The sequence below is a fragment of the Denticeps clupeoides genome, chromosome 14 (assembly GCF_900700375.1).
Source record: "Denticeps clupeoides chromosome 14, fDenClu1.1, whole genome shotgun sequence".
In the NCBI taxonomy this organism is placed as follows: Eukaryota; Metazoa; Chordata; class Actinopteri; order Clupeiformes; family Denticipitidae; genus Denticeps; species Denticeps clupeoides.
In genome coordinates, this window is record NC_041720.1 from 3,934,061 (window position 1) to 3,958,015 (window position 23,955).

The window sequence follows — 23,955 nt, forward strand, 5'->3', positions numbered from 1 at the left end:
CTTAAGTGAGATTCGTTTTGGTACCAAAATGCCATTTTGTTGTTTGAGCTTAAAGGAATTACCATCATTTACTCACCTTCAGTTGTTCCAAAATTCTGAGTTTCTTTCTTTTTTTAAGATATTTTAAAATGTTGGTAACCAGACAGTTGACAGTAGCCATTGACTTCCATATTTTTGCCCTATTATTGAAGTCAATGGCGACGTTACTTGTCTGGTTATAAACTTCATTAAAATATAATCTTTTGTATTCAACACAAGAAAGAAACAACTTAAGGAAGAGTAAATAATGACCATTTTTCTTTTAACTATTGCTTTATGCTTTAATCTTGAGTTGTTTGTAGTTGTTTTGTGACAGCTGAATTTTTTCTGTAGTTGAAAAAGTAAAGTTATGTTACCAGTGACAGTGCTGAAGTGCTGTCAGGTGTCAGCTTTAATAAACAGTTTTCTTACAACAGCTTTGAATTTGAGTAATTATTTTTTTAAATCTTTGTTTTAATGCATTCACATCAGTATAATGGTATAATAATATCAGTATAATAAGAGCACTGTACAGTTCACAGTTAAAATTGTTATTTACAGGAATTTCATAGTAAAAATGTTACAGCTACATCTTGGCTTTTGTTGAATTCACAGGATTTTATTGGCAACATAAAATAAAACTGTAATGCCTTTTTACAAGTTTAATTTTATAATCCTGTAAAAAAACAAATACAATACTGTATTCTGCAAACATCCATTTATTGTAAATTGCTAAGCAGTATTATACTGTAATCCATTTTACTGCAATTAGCAACTATTTAATAGGATTTTATTGGCAGCATTTTTGCCAGTAAATTATTGTGAATTCTACAGTACGTTCTTTACAGTGTATGTATCCTCTGGTGTTTTTTAAAGCTTGATGAGTGTGTAAAACTCATCCCACACTCCACACACTGGTAGGGCTTCTCTCCAGTATGTATCCTCTGGTGTATTTGAAGGTGTGATGCTTGTGTAAAACTCTTCCCACACTCCACACACTGGTAGGGCTTCTCTCCAGTGTGTATCCTCTGGTGCATTTTAAGGTTTGATGCTTGTGTAAAACTCTTCCCACACTCCCCACACTGGTAGGGCTTCTCTCCAGTATGTATCCTCTGGTGTTTTTTAAAGCTTGATGCATGTGTAAAACTCTTCCCACACTCCACACACTGGTAGGGCTTCTCTCCAGTGTGTATCCTCTGGTGCATTTTAAGGTTTGATGCTTGTGTAAAACTCTTTCCACACTCCACACATTGGTAGGTCTTCTCTCCATTATTTATTCTCTGGTGTATTTGAAGGTGTGATGCTTGTATAAAACTCATCCCACACTCCACACACTGGTAGGGCTTCTCTCCAGTGTGTATCCTCTGGTGTATTTTAAGGTTTGATGCGTGTGTAAAACTCTTCCCACACTCCACACACTGGTAGGGCTTCTCTCCAGTATGTATCCTCTGGTGTTTTTTAAAGCTTGATGCTTGTGTAAAACTCTTCCCACACTCCACACACTGGTAGGACTTCTCTCCAGTGTGTATCCTCTGGTGCATTTTAAGGTTTGATGCTTGTGTAAAACTCTTCCCACACTCCCCACACTGGTAGGGCTTCTCTCCAGTATGTATCCTCTGGTGTTTTTTAAAGCTTGATGCATGTGTAAAACTCTTCCCACACTCCACACACTGGTAGGACTTCTCTCCAGTGTGTATCCTCTGGTGCATTTTAAGGTTTGATGCTTGTGTAAAACTCTTCCCACACTCCCCACACTGGTAGGGCTTCTCTCCAGTATGTATCCTCTGGTGTTTTTTAAAGCTTGATGCATGTGTAAAACTCTTCCCACACTCCACACACTGGTAGGGCTTCTCTCCAGTATATATCCTCTGGTGTATTTGAATGTGTGATGCTCGTTTAAAACTCTTCCCACACTCCACACACTGGTGGGTCTTCTCTGGTTTTAAACTGTAGACATACATCTTGAACTTGTGCATTTTTTCCTCAGTTCCCTTTTTACATGTTTTATCCATGAGTTTGTTTCCAATGTCTGCAAATATAGGAACAATTTAAAGTGAAATTTATACTATTTACAATAAGTTTTTTTTTCTATAACACTTGTTTGAAACAAAATACAATTATACTATGACATGAAATCGGTTAAATACTCCAGCAACAATAAAAATCACATCTGGTTATTCCAGTCATAAAAAAATAGCAAAGAGCTGCTGTTGCCAATTTAGCAACTTAGTATATAGATCTACTGACATTTCAGATACATTTAACAACATTTTAAAGTTTTTAATAACTTTCTAAATAGCATTGGTTACTTTCTGTATAGCATTGTAACTACATTCTCCTGTAAACCAGGCTGAAACACAACACACGCAGTCACCTTTAGAAATGTTTCCCCGGAGATTCCTCAGTTCCAGCTAATTTTACACTGAGCACAACAAACTCCAACTTCTCTCTGTTCGCATATAAAGGCTTGTAGAACACGTGAGCTGCTGCAGTCTTTTACAGCCAATCACAACAGAGTGTTTTCTTATTTAAATTTGATTGGAGGATGTGGGGAAGTGGGCTGGACAAAGAATAGTGAAGAAAAGGTTTCGGCATTAAAAGTGAGAATGATCCCAGACATCAGTCTGAATGCACATTTAGCTGCTATTTAGCGTAACTGTATCTGTGATAATGTGTAGAAAGGAGAATCACTCACAGAAAACACGGGAATATTTCTTCTTGTTCAGAACAACTGTGCCAGGGCGCTTGCTCTCTTATCTTCTAATTTATTTTCCAAGGAAGGCGATGGTGAGGAAGGCGATGGTCAGTAAGGAAAGTAGTTATTGGCTGTCCCGCAAGTCGCTTAATGATGCCAGCAGATTTTTTTTTAAGTTTGCTTAAGTCACAAGTCACAATAAACGAGTGAAATGTGAATTTTTTTACCAAAACATTACTTTCATATTAAATCTATATTAACAATCTAAATGGACCAAAAATAACAATAGAAAAAAAGCAGAAGACCCAGTTTCAAATCAAATTCAAATTTTATTTGCCACATACACAGTCATACACAGTATGAAATGCAGTGAAATGCTTTAGCGACTGCTACAGACCACAGTTTTGCAAATATTTTAAGTATACAATTAACCAATATGCAAATATTGCAAACATAACCAAATATTACACTTTTATGTATTTTACATAAAATATGCGTATCAGAGTCAAAAGTAGAAAATTTATGCAAGAGTAAAAAAAGTTTGTGCAAGGATTCTGGAGGGATTGAGTCCAGAAGTGATTGAAATTGAAAGTGCTGTCTTACGTTGGAAGAAATGGATAGACTATATAACACCACACAGGCTCGACTTTGATTTGCTTAACCTGAGACAATAATATGTTTTATACGTAGCAGTAACCATACTTCACTCTCTAAGTGTTCAAGTGTTTTGTTTTGTTACCTTTTTTTTATTTTATTTATGTTCTTTATTTCTAGAAAACAGACATTCATGTCGATACTTTGTGATTAATACTTAAGACAGATGTACATGTAACAATTGATACATAATGTAAATAAAAACTAACTAAAAAAAGAAAGTGAAAGTGCTGGAGTGGATTGGAGTTCTATGTAGGGTTGTTGTTGAGAGCTTGTATAGCCTGCGGGAAGAAGCTCCTCCTCATTCTTTCTGTGCTGGACTTCAGGGAGCGGAAGTGCTTCCCTGATTGCAGTAGAGAGAACAGTCCATTGTTGGGGTGGCTGAGGTCCTTCACTATCTTCCTGGTCCTGGTCCAGCACTGTTTGCTGTAGATAGATTGAAGGTCAGCTGATCGAACCACCCTCTGTAGGGCTCGCCTGTCCTGTATGGTGCAACCTTCACACTGTCTCACCTTCATCTGTATCTTCCTGCATTCTTTCACATCTCCCAACCCCTGACTCATTCCTCTCCTTACCACTAGAGACCGCTACTAACTCTCTCCTCACCTCACTTTCCCTTTCCATTGATCAACTCTGTCCTATATCAACTAAACCCAAAAGGACTTCTCCCCCTGCGCCCTGGCTCTCCGATACATTGCGTAGCAATCGAAGAGTTCTTCGAGCAGCGGAGAGAAAATACAAGAAATCTCAACTTGACTCAGACCTACTGGATTACCAGAATCTTCTGCGCAAATTTTCTACTAACCTCACTACTGCTAAAACTGCTTTCTACAAAACAAAACTAGAAGCCTCTGCCCACAACCCTCAAAAACTCCACAACATCTTCTTATCCCTACTCAACCCCCCGACTTCCCCTGCCCCAACTTCATTAACAGCTGATGATTTTGCCAACTTCTTCACAGGGAAGATTGAAAAAATCTGTGAGACATTCTCCACCACTAATCCTACTCTTCCCTCTGAAAATTCGACAACTACTCTAAATCAATTTTCTAAAATCACATCTGATGAAATCATTCAGATTATTTCCACAGGCAACCCAACCACCTGTCCACTAGATCCAATACCTTCTGCAATGTTTCAAACTATCTCCCCTGACCTCATCCCTTTCATTTCTTATATCATAAACGGCTCAATCTCATCTGGCCACGTACCATCCGCCTTCAAAACAGCCAGGGTTCTTCCAATCCTAAAGAAACCCACTGCTGATCCTACAGACATTAACAATTACAGACCAGTTTCCCTCCTCTCATTTCTATCCAAAATCCTTGAGCGCTGTGTCTACAACCAGCTATCACTCCATTTATCACAGAACAACCTCCTGGATCCTAACCAGTCTGGCTTCAGAACAGCTCATTCCACCGAGACTGCCCTTTTGGCGGTTACCGAACAGCTACATGCAGCCAGATTGGCAAAACTGTCATCAGTTCTTATTCTCCTTGACCTATCTGCTGCATTTGACACCGTTAACCACAAGACTCTCTTGTCAATCCTGAAGAGGCTTGGAATTCGGGGCTCAGCATGGCAGTGGTTTGCTTCCTACCTTGATGAGCGATCTTACCAAGTGACTTGGAAAGGATCCACCTCTACCTCACGTAGACTCTCCACTGGTGTCCCTCAAGGCTCGGTGCTAGGTCCTCTCCTTTTCTCCCTCTACACGAGATCACTTGGTGAGGTCATTTCCTCACATGGATTATCCTACCACTGCTATGCTGACGACACACAACTCCTCTTCTCCTTTCCTCCCTCTGATCTTCATGCTGCTTCCAAAATCTCTGCATGTCTAACAGACATCTCGTCTTGGATGGCAGCCCATCACCTCCAACTCAATCCCACCAAAACTGAACTAATATTCATTCCAGCAGATTCTTCACCACATCAGGATCTTGCTATTTACCTAGACAACTCGCAGCTCTCTCCTTCTGCAACAGCCCGCAACCTTGGCGTAACAATAGACAACCAACTCTCCTTCTCAACTCACATCAGCAATCTTTCCCGCTCATGTAGATTCCTTCTCTACAATATCAGACGAATCCGCCCTTACCTGTCAACCCAGGCCACCCAACTACTGGTTCAGTCCTTAGTAATCTCACGACTGGACTACTGCAACTCCCTTCTAGCTGGTCTACCACTATGTACCATCCGACCTCTACAACTCATACAAAATGCAGCAGCACGACTGATCTTCAACCTTCCCAAATTCTCCCATACCACCCCTCTGCTACGTTCCCTCCACTGGCTCCCAGTAGCTGCACGCATCAGGTTCAAAATACTGATGCTGGCCTACAAAGCCAAACATGGAGTAGCACCATCCTACCTCACAGCCCTTATTACACCCCGCACTGCACCTCGTCTACTCCGAGCCTCCAGTACTGCTCGCCTGGTCCCTCCATCTCTGAAGGTAAAAGGAAAACATTCATCTAGACTCTTCTCCGTCTTGGCCCCTCGGTGGTGGAATGAACTTCCCCTCGAGGTCAGAACAGCTCAGTCACTGAGCACCTTCAAACGACAGCTCAAGACCTTCCTCTTTAAAGAATATTTAGATTAAATTGTAATTTTCTGGTCAAACTTTGTGTACAGAATCTACAACAGAGTGAATTAAATAGATGTATTCATAGTTGGGGTCCTAGTGAACCGGAATTGATCTCTTCATCGATGGTAACTTGAAAGCACGTTGTAAGTCGCTCTGGATAAGGGCGTCTGCCAAATGCCGTAAATGTAAATGTAAATGTAAATGTAAATGTTTCATTCCATTTATTGAGAGGGATGGCACACAATTGCTAGATCATCTTGTCTATCGCTGCACAGGAGTAGGGAAGGACCTTGGCTATTTTACTATTTCTCCAGGGTTCTTATTCAATTTAAATGTAAAAACCCTTTTCCCTGCATGGTTCCTCTCTACAGACTCGCTTACTGTGGACTGTCAGAAGAAAGCTGCATGTCCTTAGGCTTAGCTCTGCAGTCAAACTCACCATTGAGAGAGCTGGACCTGTCCAACAATGACCTTCACGACTCAGGGGTGGAGCACATCGCTTTCGCATTGAGTTCTTCATGCAACCTGAAGATTTTAAGGTTTGTTTAAGACCAGGATTCTCAAGTCACATTTCAACATGCTCACATGCTCATGCACCACACATGGCATTTCTCACACTTAGGAACTATTAACTTTACCACACAGAAATTCCTACAGCGTGTTTTACAAATGAATCTAAAGATTTCAGGTTCAAGCATGTGGTCCATGAATGCGTAGCAGAGGGAATCTGAATCCCACGCGCCCCCGCGGCCCCACCAATCTCACTCCAAGCAAACTTCAAAACTTCAGAGCAGTGTTTAAAAGACTAAAGCGTTTATTAAACTAAAAATTCCCATGCAGACATATAAAGTCTATATGTTGCACCAGCTCTAGAAACATATTTCTTTTTCTACCTCAGACTCTCCGGATGTCTTATATCAGAGAAAGGGTTCCAGTTCCTCGCTTCAACTTCAAACCTGGTAGAGGTAGATCTGAGTTACAATCACACTAGAGAGACGAAGAACCTCTGCCCTTCTCCAATTCCCTCCTGGAAATTATGGTATGTGGAATTCAGTGGGAGAATCTACCATATTCTTGCTAGTTTTGCCATTTTTCAATGAAAGAAAAAAATAGATATTTATAAACTTATTCAATTAGATGTTTGATATCTGATTTGAAACTTTTTGTGTGCATGTAGGTTTAATTTTTTGTCTTTTTTCTTTTTTAACAGTGCTGATCATAATTCAGAACGTTGGTTAAAACCAGGACTGAAGAAATGTAAGTTTTCTACATTTATTTAGGAAATATAATGGAGGAAATAATTATTTGACCACTCGCTGATTTTGTAAGTTTTTTCCATTGACAAAGAAATTAAAAGTCTCAGAACAGTATCATTTTAATGGTAGGTTTATTTTAACAGTGACAGATAGCACATCAAAAATAAAATAACTTTAACTTTAAATAAAAGTGCAAAAACCCTCTAACAAAAAAAGACTTAATACTTAGTTGCAAAACCCTTGTTTGCAAGCACAGAGGTCAAACGTTTCTTGTAGTTGATGACCAAGTTTGCACACATTTTAGGAGGAATTTTGGTCCACTCCTCTTTGTAGATCATCTCTAAATCACTAAGGATTCGAGGCTGTCTCTGTGCAACTTTGAGCTTCAGCTCCCTCCATAGGTTTTCTATTGGATTAAGGTCAGGAGACTGGCTAGGCCATTTACATTTACATTTACAGCATTTATCAGACGCCCTTATCCACAGCGACTTACAATCAGTAGTTACAGGGACAGTTTCCCTGGAGCAACTTAGGGTTAAGTGTCTTGCTCAGGGACACAATGGTGGTAAGTGGGATTCGAACCCGGGTCTTCTGGTTCATAGGCGAGTGAGTTACCCACTAGGCTACAACCACCTCTATGATACATGGCTCTGTCCATTATCCCGTTGATGCGGTGAAGTTGTCCTGTGCCCTTAGCAGAAAAACACCCCCAAAGCAAAATGTTTCCACCTCCATGCTTGACAGTGGGGACGGTGTTTTGGGGGTCAAAGGCAGCATTCTTCTTCCTCCAAACACGGCGAGTTAAGTTAATGCCAAAGAGCTCCATTTTGGTCTCATCTGACATCAGTCACTCTCTGAATCATTCAGGTGTTCATTGGCAAACTTTAGATGGGCCTGCACATGTGCCTTCTTGAGCAGGTGGACCTTGCGAACACTGCAGGATTTTAATCCATTGTTGTGTAATGTTTTTCCAATGGTTTTCTTGGTGACTGTGGTCCCAGCTACATTGAGGTCATTAACTAACTCCTCCCTTGTAGTTCTAGGATGATTTCTCACCTTTCTCAGAATCATTGAGACCCCACAAGGTGAGATCTTGACCAGACCGAGGTCGATTGATGGTCATTTTGTGCTCCTTCCATTTTGGAACAATTGCACAACAGTTGTCACCTTCTCTCCCAGCTTCTTGCAAATGGTTTTGTATCCCATTCCAGCCTTGTGCAGGTCTACAATTTTGTCTCTGACATCCTTGGACAGCTCTTTGGTCTTTCCCATGTTGGACAGTTTGGAGTCTGCCTGATTGATTGATTCTGTGGACAGGTGTCTTTTATACAGGTGACTAGTTAAGACAGGTGTCATTAATGAGGGGGACTAATTGAGTAGGAGTGTCTAAGCACACTGTGGGAGTCAGAACTCTTAATGGTTGGTAGGGGTTCAAATACTTATTTCACTCAATGAAATGCAAATCAGTCTCTATCTTTTATTTAAAGTTATTTTTTCAATTTTCCTTTTGATGTGCAATCTGTCACTGTTAAAATAAACCTACCATTAAAATGATACTGTTCATTTCTTCGTCATTGGACAAGCTTACAAAATCAGCGAGGGGTCAAATAATTATTTCCTCCACTGTATGTCACACATGAAAAGTGTGTGATAGGCTGTAAAAATATACAGTACAGGTCAAAATTTTGGACACACCTTCTCAGTCAATGTGTTTTCTTTATTTTCATGACTATTTACATTGGTAGATTCTCACTGAAGGCATGAACACATGTGCCTGTACTGTTCATGTGAAATTGATTGTTATTGTCACTGTGATACACAGCATAGCATTTAACCCATCACCTTTAGTGAGCACTGGGCAGCCATGAAAAAAGTTGGGGACGTTACCTTGATGAAGACGACCTCAGTGGCATCTTGGTGGTTCAGGAATCACTTACTACCATTGTGCCCCTGAGCAAGACACTTAACCCTAAATTGCTCGGGGGGGACCGTCCCTGTAACTACTGATTGTAAGTCGCTCTGGATAAGGGCGTCTGGTAAATGCTGTAAATGTAAATGTAAAAACTGCTTTCTACGCTGAGACAGCAGACCGAGCAACATGTTTTTTTCCTGTTGGATAGATGCCTGTGAACTCACAGCCGACCCCAGCACAGCAAGCAGATCTCGACTCTGTCTGGACGAAGGTGGCAGAAAGGCCTCATGGATTAATGAAGAAGAAGACACGGACATAGACTTCAATCAAATTTGCCAGTTTTTGTCTTCTGAGTCTTTTGACATGCGTTGTTACTGGGAAATTGAGTGTTCCCCAGGTGTATCTGTAGGTGTCACCTACAGGTCAATCATTGGGAAGTGGGGGCTTTGGAATTGTGAGCTGGGAGAAGATGACAAATCCTGGAGTTTACACAGGTCTGAAAAAATGTACATTGCTAACCATGAAAATAAACATATTTACATACATTGCCTGGAACCCAGCTCACGGGTAGGAGTGTATGTGGACTGGCCGGCGGGCATCATCTCTTTCTACAGCGTGCTTCCTGAATCTGACAGACTTGTGCATCTGCATTCGTTTTATGACACCTTCTTAGAGCCCCTCTATCCTGGGATTGTGTTGTATCCTGGGGGGACAGTAATCTTATGTTAGAGGAAATTTAAAAATTCCAACTTTGCTACTGATCAGTGACATTTTATTTTTAAACCCTTTCCCTCCATCTAGAAGACATGATGAGAGCTGATCACAGTGAAATTAATACTTATTGAAAATTCTGAAAACTGAAATTTAAATAGCACATATGATATGCAATGAAGTTTTGAAATATGACGTTATAAGAAAATAATTTTAAGAGATTTTAATGTTGAAATTAAGGTGGAATTATTTTGTGAAAGTAAAGTGATTGTCATTGTGGAACATTGCAGCACAGCACACGGTAACCCATCACCGTAGTTAGGAAAGAGGACAGGCATGACAGGTGCCTGGGGAGCAGTGTGTGGGGACGGTGCTTTGCTCAGAGGCACCTCAGTGGCACCTTGGTGGTTCGAGATTCAAGATGACAACCTTTGAATTACGGGTCCATTTTCTTGCCTGCTAGGCCACTACTGCCCCATTTTTTTTGTGTGACTACATCTTTGCTTTTGTTACAATAAAAAGGCACAGTATATGACACAGTGTTGAAATTCTTTAATTAAATAATTCATTTAATCCATCAGAGGGATAGAAATATAAAAAAGGTGACAGTTTGTTAGTTACCGTTTGCTTTTATGGAAATTCAGGTTCTTATTCTGTGGATACAGCAAATTTTGTTATAGAAAATCTGTGAATGTCTAACATCAAAACTGATGTAATCGAAAACATTGGCTATAAATCTGGCAACCTGTTTTGTTGGCAGTTTCTTTTGAAATATGTGTGTTTCAAGGTTCACGGTTAAAAAAAAATCCAAATAAAAGTGTTTCCGTCAGCCGCTTGAGAAGTGTGTCTGTGATTTGACAATATAGGGAGAACAGTACTGATCCTAGTATGGATCCTTGGGTAACTCCATATTATTGACAAAAGTGAATCGATCCAGTGGATATGAAGTACAGTACAGGCCAAACGTTTGGACACACCTTCTCATTCAATCAAAACTATGAATGAACATAGGAGAGTGATGGAGTGCTGCGGCCGATGACCTGGCCTCCACAGTCCCCGGACATGAACCCAATCGAGATGGTTTGGGGTGAGCTGAACCGCAGAGTGAAGACAAAGGGGCCAACAAGTACTAAACACCTCTGGGAACTCCTTCAAGACTGTTGGAGAACCATTTCAGGTGACGACCTCTTGAAGCTCATCGAGAGAATGCCAAGAGTGTGCAAAGCAGTAATCAGAGCAAAGAAACTAGAATATAAAACATGTTTTCAGTTATTTCACCTTTTTTTGTTAAGTACATAACTCCACATTCATAACTTCATTCATAGTTTTGATCTACCAATGTAAATGGTCATGAAAATTAACTCATTGAATGAGAAGGTGTGTCAAAATCTCATAATCAGAATGTTGCCGGTTTGAATCCCGATCCGCCAAGGTGCCACTGAGCAAAGTTCGTGCAGGTACAAAAACCACCGCCACTTGACAGACAAAAAGGCTTCTCAGTCGACTCTGTAGCATCCTAGCATGCATGCATGCCTTGCTTTTGTTTACATTAATTGGAGCAATAGAAGGTTATGTGCTCTAATGAATTCAGATTTACCCTGTTCCAAATTGATGGGTGCATTAAAGAGTTTGAAATTATAAAGCCTAGTTCAGACCTTAACGCCATTGAGAATGTTTGGGATGTGCTGAGAAGAATTTGTGCAGCATTCTGACTGTCGCATCATTTGTACAAGATCCTGACAAAAAAGAATGTAACTCTTGTTACTCACTTGGAGTGAATTTATTGAACCCTTAAAACTTTCCAATATACAACCAGACAACCACAAGGATGCAGGTTTGATACATCATATTGTCATTAAACCCTCTGTTATACCAACAATAAAATGACAAAAGCACAAACTAAATAGCAGTTTGGGAATATGAAATTATACATCATACTATTGCTGCCAACCTCTGTGATATGTGGTTTTGGGTTGGAAAGTTTGTACAGTTTTTAAAGCCTGCACTGGCACTACTTCTCTTCAAGATGTTTTGAGTTTTAAGTTAGTTGTAAGTTAGTTGTAAAACTCTTCCCACACTCCACACACTGGTAGGGCTTCTCTCCAGTATGTATCCTCTGGTGTTTTTTAAAGCTTGATGCATGTGTAAAACTCTTCCCACACTCCACACACTGGTAGGGCTTCTCTCCAGTATGTATCCTCTGGTGTTTTTTAAAGCTTGATGCTTGTGTAACACTCTTCCCACACTCCACACACTGGTAGGGCTTCTCTCCAGTGTGTATCCTCTGGTGCATTTTAAGGTTTGATGCTTGTGTAAAACTCTTCCCACACTCCACACACTGGTAGGGCTTCTCTCCAGTATGTATCCTCTGGTGTATTTTAAGGTTTGATGCTCGTGTAAAACTCTTCCCACACGCCACACACTGGTAGGGCTTCTCTCCAGTATGTATCCTCTGGTGCATTTGAAGGTGTGATGCTTGTGTAAAACTCTTCCCACACTCCACACACTGGTAGGGCTTCTGTCCATTATGTATCCTCTGGTGCATTTGAAGGTGTGATGCTTGTGTAAAACTCTTCCCACACTCCACACACTGGTAGGGCTTCTCTCCATTATGTATCCTCTGGTGCATTTTAAGATTTGATGTGTCTGTAAAACTCTTCCCACACTTCACACACTGGTAGGGCTTCTCTCCAGTATGTGTCCTCTGGTGTATTTTAAGGTCAAATGCTTCTGTAAAATTCTTCCCACATTCCAAACACCGATAGGGCTTCTCTCCAGTATGTACCTTCTGGTGTCTTTTAAGGCTTGATGCTTGTGTAAAATTCTTCCCACAATTCACACACTGGTGGGTGTTCTCTTCTGAAAGAATTCTCTGTGGTGTTTTAAGGTTCTTCTCTGGTTTTGAACTGTAGACACACGTCTTGAACTGGTGCGTTTTTTCGTCAGTTCCCCTTTTACATGTTTGATCCGTGAATTTGCTTCCAATTTCTGCAAATATAGGAAAAATTTAAAGTGACATTCATACTATTTACAACATGAGTAAGTAGTTGTGATCGGTAGTTTTTTCTATAATGTAACACTTGTTTGAAACAAACATGAGAAAATACAATTACAAGATGACATACAATAAAAACAAAAATAAAATGACATATGGTTACTCCAGTCACTAAAAAAGCAAAGAGTTGCTGTTGCCAATTTAGCGATTAGTAGATATAACTACTGACATTTCAGATTCATTTAAAAACACTTGATTTTTTAATTAAAAAAATAAAGAGACAAATCTAGTGATATTTCGAAAAAAAAAACTAGTTACTTTCTGTATAGCATTGTAACTACATTCTTCTGTAAATCAGGCTGAAACACATGCTTTGCATAGATCATCTCTAATGCAAAATGAGAAAGCTGCTAGAATTCCTACTAAAATCCAAATAACTATAACACCCTTTATTTAACTCCACTCACCTGCATAGACTTCATCGTCCAACTCGTCCTTCACATCAGTTCCTGTTGGTTCCAGTGTTTCATGACACTTCAGAGATGTGATGATATCTGATGTCATTTCTGGTTTATTTACTTTGAAATGAGGCAGAAAAAGTTGTAATTATCTACAATTATCTTCCCATCAACAACATAATTCTAGAAATATATTTTTTTACAAAACAAAATGGAAAATACAATAAATACATTTTATGTTATTAAGAATACATAAAGACATGCAGTCACCTTTAGAAATGTTTCCCCGGAGATTCCTCAGTTCCAGCTAATTTTACACTGAGCACAACAAACTCCAACTTCTCTCTGTTCGCATATAAAGGCTTGTAGAACACGTGAGCTGCTGCAGTCTTTTACAGCCAATCACAGCAGAGTGTTTTCTTATTTAAATTTGATTGGAGGATGTGGGGAAGTGGGCCGGACAAAGAATAGTGAAGAAAAGGTTTCGGCATTAAAAGTGAGAATGATCCCAGACATCAGTCTGAATGCGCATTTAGCTGCTATTTAGCATAACTGTATCTGTGATAATGTGTAGAAAGGAGAATCACTCACAGAAAACACAAGAATATTTCTTCTTGTTCAGAACAACTGTGCCTGGGAGCTTACTTGCTCTCTTATCTGGGTATATTTTACCCCCAAGGAAGGCGATGGTGCCACTTACTGGTGTGGAGTGACATTAATGTTGCCAACTCCTCAGTAAAGTTTTTTAAAGTTAAAGTGATTGTCACATGTGATACACAGCAGCACAGCACACGATGCACACAGTGAAATTTGTCCTCTTCATTTAACCCATCACCCTGAGTGAGCAGTGGGCAGCCATGAGAGGCGCCCGGGGAGCAGTGTGTGGGGACGGTGCTTTGCTCAGTGGCACCTCAGTGGCACCTTGGTGGATCGGGAATCGAACCTGCAACATTCTGATTACAGGGCCGCTTCCTTAACCGCTAGGCCACCACTGCCCTAGATATTGTAGATATTGGCTGTCCTGCAAGTCGCTTAATGTTGCCAGCAGACTTTTTAAGTCTGCTTAAATATACAAAAGTAACAATAAACGAGTGAAATGAGAATATTTTTACCAAAACATTATTTTCATATTAAATCTAGATTAACAATCTAAATGGACCAAAAAATAACAATAGAAAAAAAGCAGAAGACCCAGGTTCAAACCACACTACAACCATTGTGTCCCTGAGGAAAATCCTCCTGGGTGACTGTCCCTGTAATTACTGATTCTAAGTCGCTCTAGATAAGGGCGTCTGATAAATGCTGTAAATGTATATCTGGCTGAACCCTCCCTCCACCTCAGCATTCAGCAGCCATGGCAAGGTCATGAAACAGTTTAACATCAGCTGCATCTGTGAACTTATAAATCCAGAAGCCCAGTGTGTTTTTGATTTCATTCCATTTACTGAGAGGGATGGCACACAACTGCTGGACCAGCTTGTCTATCGCTGATCCTACCTCAGATTCTTTATTATACGCTGCACTGCAACTTAGATTCTCCGAACCTCCAGCACTGCTTGCCTGGTCCTTCCACCTGTGAAGGTGCAAGGAAGACAGTCATCTAGACTCTTCTCTGCCCTGGCCCCACGGTGGTGGAATGAATTTCTCCTCAAAGTTAGAACATCACAGTCGCTGAGTATTTTCAAACAGCAAGGAAGCGGCCCTGCAATCAGAAGGTTGCTGGTTCGAATCTTAGGTGATCTTTTCACACATACATTGGGCACCGCAGATTTCAGACCTTAACGACATTGAGAATCTTTGAGATGTGCTGAGAAGAATTTGTGCAGTGTTCCGACTGTCGCATCATTTGTACAAGATCCTGAAAAAGAAGAATGTAACTCTTGTAACTCACTTGGAGTGAATTTATTGAAGCCTTAAAATTTTCCAATATTCAACCAGACAACCACAAGGTTGTAGGTTCAATACATCGTGTTATCACTAAACCCTCCAAAAGAAGCTAACATAATATTTACTTTACTTTACTTTACTTTACTTTACTTTATTTAGCAGACGCTTTTATCCAAAGCGACTTACTCGTTCGATTTCTATAGAATATCGAGTTTACAAACTAAGAGCCCTGATAAGGCTTAGACTTGTCATTGAAGAGCATGCTCGGGGATTGTTGGGTGCTAGACTAAGAAAAATTATAATGTATTTATACATTTTGCATTTGTTTATTCAATGTGTACGCATGTGCTTGTGTAAGTGTTAGATTTGTCTGTAATATTTTTGGAATAAGAGGGTTTTCACCTTCTTCTTAAAAGTGGTGATAGTCTCGGCTAGTCGTGTGGAGGAGGGCAGGTTGTTCCACCAGCCAGGGACAACAACGGAGAACAGACATGATTGGAATCGGAGACCCCGTGAAGAAGGATTTAAAAATGCAAAGATCTTTTCCTATTACATTTAAGGAAGAAAATGATTTAATAGCAAATGGAAAGATATATCAGAATCATCCTGGTCCTTCCCGGCCAATACAGTACACCTTTATTGGGGCAGTGGTGGCCAATTGGACCTGTAATCGGCAGGTTTGCAAGGTTCCTTTCATGGCTGCCCACCGGTCAAGTGATGGGTTAAATACAGAAGACACATTTTGATGTGTGCACTGTGTGTTGTGCTGCAGTGTTTCACAATGAGAAATCACTTCACTTTCCCTTTTCTTTACTTTCATGATATTATGGCATTTAATAATGGCCATGTACATCAATGCCAACCTTTACATTGCATTATAGTACATATAGTATAAAAGCACAAACTAAGTAGCAGTTTGGGAATATGAAATTATACATCGTTCTATTGCTGCCAACCTTTTTGGAAAATGTGGTTTTGGATAGGAATTGTAAAGTTTGTACAGTTTTTAAAGCCTGCACTGGCACTGCTTCTCTTCGAGATGTAACGTACATTTACATTTACATTTACAGCATTTATCAGACGCCCTTATCCAGAGCGACTTACAATCAGTAGTTACAGGGACAGTCCCCCCCTGGAGCAACTTAGGGTTAAGTGTCTTGCTCAGGGACACAATGGTAGTAAGTGGGATTTAAACCTGGGTCTTCTGGTTCTTAGGCGAGTGTGTTACACACTAGGCTACTACCACCCCGTCTGGTGCGTCTTGAGGTTTAAGTTAATTGTAAAACTCTTCCCACACTCCACACACTGGTAGGGCTTCTCTCCAGTACACTGTAACAAATTGCTGTATTTTTTACAGCAAAATTGTACAGAAACTTACTGTTTTGCCATTTTACAATTTATTGCTGTAATTTGCAATGCATTATGGGTTATACAGGGTTTTACAAGTGTTAACTGTACATTTCACTGTTAGCTGTAATTAATTTACAGGTAGGAGGTGCTTTCACTGTATTTTAAATATTTTTACAAGAATTTACTGTTCTGTTGCATTATGGGATTGCGCGGGCTGATATGGTTTGAAATCTGGTGGACTGAAGCACAGCGACAACAGCTGAAGATAAACAGCAATCGATTTTTTGGTAAGTTCAATTAAATCTACTTCCATAAGTATTAATTATGTCTTTTAATGTTTAACCATTTTCTAAAAGGGATGTGTATTAACTTTATTTATCTGTTGCTTCAGGCAAGGAGGAGAAATGCGGTGCGCGCCATTTCAGAAAGCAGCCTAAAGTAAAAGGTAAATCGTTATCGTCATGTTAATGTTGATATATGCTGCAGTTTGTTAGCTTTATTTGCCTTTGCTTTCAAGAGTATTTGTAGTTTGGCAGGCACAGCATTGCTATGGAAGTGCGTGTGAGACAAAACCAACGTTACTGTCACGGGTGGGCTGGACATGGCGATGAAGGAGGACGCATTTGCACAATTTCACGCGACAGGGGTTTAATACAAACTGCACACGACAAGGGAACATAAACACGCACAATGACCCGACAGCAAACAGACACGAACAGGATAGTTTTATACAATTATTTAAATATACACCAGGTGAACACGATCAGTGAACATTAAACGAGACAAAGTCATGCTCTGTGCTTTTTTTTTATTATAAAATTTTGCTATGGGTTTATAGTTTGTATGTAATTTTTTGTTTTGTTTTGTTTCTTAGGTGTCAGCAACAGTGGCTGACGTGGAAAAGAGTTTTACACTTCCAGACTCTCCGAGACTGATTTTCAGTTTGTATTTTCTATAACATGTTGCCTGTATTTATTCATTTAGGTGAAATTCTCACTGCAACTCAGTGGATGCTGAGGATTGAGGGCCAAGTGGTCGTGAATCCACACCCCAACTTTGTGGCAGGATTTGCTGCTTTGTTTGCATTAGGGCTGCAACTAACGATTATTTTAATAATCGATTAAGCTGTCGATTATTTTTTTATTAATCGTAGAATACAAAAAAAATTTAAATACAAGAAAAGCATTCATTTCCAACCCTTTATTCAAAATCAGAACCAAAATCTTTAGAAAGTGCACAAACATGTTGCTCCTTGAGCTGTTATAATAATAATAAAATAAAATAAAAATTGACTAACACAAAAAACATACACATGTATGCTTTACATCAGCCAAATATAGACTTTCTTTTTTTTTTTTAATAAAGTGCCAACTGAGCTGCCAGAACGATAAATAATTTATAAAAAATAAAGAACAATACAAATCAGAAAATTTAACAGGATTTGTTTGAATGTCAGAACTTGTTCTCTACACTACACTGCAGATGCACACACTCACAGACGCACAAACTCTCACACTGACACACACACACACACTGCAAAAAATGCTTTTCTAACTTAGTAGTTTTGTCCTGATTTCAGTTCAAATCTCTAAAAAATCTTAAATCAAGATACATTTACTAGACACATGAAATAGCATAAGAAATGATATAAGATATAATAAGAAATTTCTGATCAAACATCTCAAAATTAAGTGAATGTTTGTTTAAAACAAGCAAAATTATCTGCCAATGGGGTAAGAAAACTAATCTTAATGAGATATAATCTCAAACAGAAGTTTTAAGCATCACTTAATTTTTCTTGTCTAGTAATCTTGATTTAAGATTTTTTAGATATTTGGACTGGAAACGAGACAAAATTACTAGGTAAGAAAAGCTTTTTTGACAACAGATTGAAAAATGAATGGTCCAAAAAAGGCTAGTGAATAAAAACATGTCTTTAGTCTTTTAATGCAAAGTAACTATAGCACCCCTGCTTTACTACTGTTATTAACGAGCTAACGCTAACTTGTCATGCTTGTCAAGCTGGATGACGGGTAAACATTTACATTTACAGCATTTATCAGACGCCCTTATTCAGAGCGACAATCAGTAGTTACAGGGACAGTCCCCCTGGAGCAACTTAGGGTAGAGTGTCTTGCTCAGGGACACAATAGGCGAGTTGTCCACGCGGAGACGCAGAGAACAGTCCGAACGCTGTTTCATCCCTCCTCCACACCTGTAGGTGGTGCTGTAAGTCCCCGTCTAGTTCTCCTCCGCGGCGAGTTAAACACCAGCACCAGGGACATTACGTTCCTCACTTCAAAATGGAACTAAAGTAGGATTCTGTAGCGACGTACCCTGCTGCTGAACTCCCTTCCTCCTCATCAAACACTCTTAACATGTTTGCGTTTCAGGTGCTGGATCATTGCCGTGGTGCTCCCGTGCCGTGCCATGACGCTTTTGCATATTTTCGCACAGATTTCTCTGCCTCCGCCAAATATCTGTCCTCTACCTCCGCTCGTTTTTTTTGCTCTGCGCTGTCGATAAGGCGCTAAACTCTGCTAGCATCTGTGCGCGTGTTCATTCCGCTCCACGCTCAAATAAAGTTTTTTTTTTAATAATCAAACGTCTCCGCGTCGCGACATAATGAAGCGATTAGGAAATTCTTTGCCAACTCTTAGTAAACGATTTTTATCGATTCAATCGATTAATTGTTGCAGCCCTAGTTTGCATCATATCTGGTGTACCAGCATGAGGCATCCTGCACACTTGAGTTTATCCAGAGGTAAAAAAAAAAATACTTTACTATGCATGTGCGTATTTATATTATTAAATATAATATTTTTATATTAAATATAAAAGTTAGAGGTTTCGTTCACCCAAAAATGAAATTTCAGTCATTAATCGCTCTCCTTCGTGTCATTCAAAAGCCATAAGACCTTTGTTCATATTTGGAACACAAATAAATATTTTTTAAAGAAGTCCAAGATGATTTTCCCCTTCCATATAGACATCAATAAGTAGGTCATATGAGAACTTTTTTTGCTTTTCATTTCGACGGATTCATTGCTTAAGTGAGATTCGTTTTGGTACCAAAATGCCATTTTGTTGTTTGAGCTTAAAGGAATTACCATCATTTACTCACCTTCAGTTGTTCCAAAATTCTGGGTTTCTTTCGTTTTTTAAGATATTTTAAAATGTTGGTAACCAGACAGTTGACAGTAGCCATTGACTTCCATATTTTTGCACTATTATTGAAGTCAATGGCGACGTTACTTGTCTGGTTATAAACTACATTAAAATATAATCTTTTGTATTCAACACAAGAAAGAAACAACTTAAGGAAGAGTAAATAATGACCATTTTTCTTTTAACTATTGCTTTATGCTTTAATCTTGAGTTGTTTGTAGTTGTTTTGTGACAGCTGAATTTTTTCTGTAGTTGAAAAAGTAAAGTTATGTTACCAGTGACAGTGCTGAAGTGCTGTCAGGTGTCAGCTTTAATAAACAGTTTTCTTACAACAGCTTTGAATTTGAGTAATTATTTTTTTAAGTCTTTGTTTTAATGCATTCACATCAGTATAATGGTAAAGAGCACTGTACAGTTCACAGTTAAAATTGTTATTTACAGGAATTTCATAGTAAAAATGTTACAGCTACATCTTGGCTTTTGTTGAATTCACAGGATTTTATTGGCAACATAAAATAAAACTGTAATGCCTTTTTACAAGTTTAATTTTATAATCCTGTAAAAAAACAAATACAATACTGTATTCTGCAAACATCCATTTATTGTAAATTGCTAAGCAGTATTATACTGTAATCCATTTTACTGCAATTAGCAACTATTTAATAGGATTTTATTGGCAGCATTTTTGCCAGTAAATTATTGTGAATTCTACAGTACGTTCTTTACAGTGTATGTATCCTCTGGTGTTTTTTAAAGCTTGATGAGTGTGTAAAACTCATCCCACACTCCACACACTGGTAGGGCTTCTCTCCAGTATGTATCCTCTGGTGTATTTGAAGGTGTGATGCTTGTGTAAAACTCTTCCCACACTCCACACACTGGTAGGGCTTCTCTCCAGTGTGTATCCTCTGGTGCATTTTAAGGTTTGATGCTTGTGTAAAACTCTTCCCACACTCCCCACACTGGTAGGGCTTCTCTCCAGTATGTATCCTCTGGTGTTTTTTAAAGCTTGATGCATGTGTAAAACTCTTCCCACACTCCACACACTGGTAGGGCTTCTCTCCAGTGTGTATCCTCTGGTGCATTTTAAGGTTTGATGCTTGTGTAAAACTCTTTCCACACTCCACACATTGGTAGGTCTTCTCTCCATTATTTATTCTCTGGTGTATTTGAAGGTGTGATGCTTGTATAAAACTCATCCCACACTCCACACACTGGTAGGGCTTCTCTCCAGTGTGTATCCTCTGGTGTATTTTAAGGTTTGATGCGTGTGTAAAACTCTTCCCACACTCCACACACTGGTAGGGCTTCTCTCCAGTATGTATCCTCTGGTGTTTTTTAAAGCTTGATGCATGTGTAAAACTCTTCCCACACTCCACACACTGGTAGGACTTCTCTCCAGTGTGTATCCTCTGGTGCATTTTAAGGTTTGATGCTTGTGTAAAACTCTTCCCACACTCCCCACACTGGTAGGGCTTCTCTCCAGTATGTATCCTCTGGTGTTTTTTAAAGCTTGATGCATGTGTAAAACTCTTCCCACACTCCACACACTGGTAGGGCTTCTCTCCAGTATGTATCCTCTGGTGTTTTTTAAAGCTTGATGGTTGTGTAAAACTCTTCCCACACTCCACACACTGGTAGGGCTTCTCTCCAGTATGTATCCTCTGGTGTTTTTTAAAGCTTGATGGTTGTGTAAAACTCTTCCCACACTCCACACACTGGTAGGGCTTCTCTCCAGTATATATCCTCTGGTGTATTTGAATGTGTGATGCTCGTTTAAAACTCTTCCCACACTCCACACACTGGTGGGTCTTCTCTGGTTTTAAACTGTAGACATACATCTTGAACTTGTGCATTTTTTCATCAGTTCCCTTTTTACATGTTTTATCCATGAGTTTGTTTCCAATGTCTGCAAATATAGGAACAATTTAAAGTGAAATTTATACTATTTACAATAAGTTTTTTTTTCTATGATGTAACACTTGTTTGAAACAAAATACAATTATACTATGACATGAAATCGGTTAAATACTCCAGCAACAATAAAAATCACATCTGGTTATTCCAGTCATAAAAAAATAGCAAAGAGCTGCTGTTGCCAATTTAGCAACTTAGTATATAGATCTACTGACATTTCAGATACATTTAACAACATTTTAAAGTTTTTAATAACTTTCTAAATAGCATTGGTTACTTTCTGTATAGCATTGTAACTACATTCTCCTGTAAACCAGGCTGAAACACAACACACGCAGTCACCTTTAGAAATGTTTCCCCGGAGATTCCTCAGTTCCAGCTAATTTTACACTGAGCACAACAAACTCCAACTTCTCTCTGTTCGCATATAAAGGCTTGTAGAACACGTGAGCTGCTGCAGTCTTTTACAGCCAATCACAGCAGAGTGTTTTCTTATTTAAATTTGATTGGAGGATGTGGGGAAGTGGGCCGGACAAAGAATAGTGAAGAAAAGGTTTCGGCATTAAAAGTGAGAATGATCCCAGACATCAGTCTGAATGCGCATTTAGCTGCTATTTAGCATAACTGTATCTGTGATAATGTGTAGAAAGGAGAATCACTCACAGAAAACACAAGAATATTTCTTCTTGTTCAGAACAACTGTGCCTGGGAGCTTACTTGCTCTCTTATCTGGGTATATTTTACCCCCAAGAAAGGCGATGGTGCCACTTACTGGTGTGGAGTGACATTAATGTTGCCAACTCCTCAGTAAAGTTTTTTAAAGTTAAAGTGAAGTGATTGTCACATGTGATACACAGCAGCACAGCACACGATGCACACAGTGAAATTTGTCCTCTGCATTTAACCCATCACCCTGAGTGAGCAGTGGGCAGCTATGAGAGGCGCCCGGGGAGCAGTGTGTGGGGACGGTGCTTTGCTCAGTGCCACCTCAGTGGCACCTTGGTGGATCGGGAATCGAACCTGCAACGTTCCTTAACCGCTAGGCCACCACTGCCCTAGATATTGTAGATATTGGCTGTCCTGCAAGTCGCTTAATGTTGCCAGCAGACTTTTTAAGTCTGCTTAAATATACAAAAGTAACAATAAACGAGTGAAATGAGAATATTTTTACCAAAACATTATTTTCATATTAAATCTAGATTAACAATCTAAATGGACCAAAAAATAACAATAGAAAAAAAGCAGAAGACCCAGGTTCAAACCACACTACAACCATTGTGTCCCTGAGGAAAATCCTCCTGGGTGACTGTCCCTGTAATTACTGATTCTAAGTTGCTCTAGATAAGGGCGTCTGATAAATGCTGTAAATGTATATCTGGCTGAACCCTCCCTCCACCTCAGCATTCAGCAGCCATGGCAAGGTCATGAAACGGGTTAACATCAGCTGCATCTGTGAACTTATAAATCCAGAAGCCCAGTGTGTTTTTGATTTCATTCCATTTACTGAGAGGGATGGCACACAACTGCTGGACCAGCTTGTCTATCGCTGCACTGCACCTCAGATTCTCCAAACCTCCAGCACTGCTTGCCTGGTCCTTCCACCTGTGAAGGTGCAAGGAAGACAGTCATCTAGACTCCTCTCTGTCCTCAAAGTTAGAACATCACAGTCGCTGAGTATTTTCAAACAGCAGCATATTTAGACTAACTTGTAAGTTTCTTACAGTCTGACTTATGTAAGAAAAACAACAACTGAGCCCAGCGGTTAAGGAAGCGGCCCTGCAATCAGAAGGTTGCTGGATCGAATCTTAGGTGATCTTTTCACACATACATTGGGCACCGCAGATTTCAGACCTTAACGACATTGAGAATTTTTGAGATGTGCTGAGAAGAATTTGTGCAGTGTTCCGACTGTCGCATCATTTGTACAAGATCCTGAAAAAGAAGAATGTAACTCTTGTAACTCACTTGGAGTGAATTTATTGAAGCCTTAAAATTTTCCAATATTCAACCAGACAACCACAAGGTTGTAGGTTCAATACATCGTGTTATCACTAAACCCTCCAAAAGAAGCTAACATAATATTTACTTTACTTTACTTTACTTTATTTAGCAGACGCTTTTATCCAAAGCGACTTACAAGAGGAAGACACCAGCAATTCTCGTTTGATTTCTATAGAATATCGAGTTTACAAACTAAGAGCCCTGATAAGGCTTAGACTTGTCATTGAAGAGCATGCTCGGGGATTGTTGGGTGCTAGACTAAGAAAAATTATAATGTATTTATACATTTTGTATTTGTTTATTCAATGTGTACGCATGTGCTTGTGTAAGTGTTAGATTTGTC

The 23,955-nt window shown here is 39.5% G+C and overlaps 1 protein-coding gene across 1 annotated transcript in view; it reads right to left on the reverse strand.

Moving 5' to 3' along the window:
- Positions 1-23,955, reverse strand: part of LOC114803387 (uncharacterized) — a 189,876-nt gene that overhangs the window by 115,800 nt on the left and 50,121 nt on the right. The window contains 3 exon segments of the mRNA XM_029002915.1: positions 865-1,952; positions 11,920-12,706; positions 20,421-21,521. Of these exon segments, the coding sequence (XP_028858748.1) occupies positions 865-1,952; positions 11,920-12,706; positions 20,421-21,521 (2,976 nt within the window).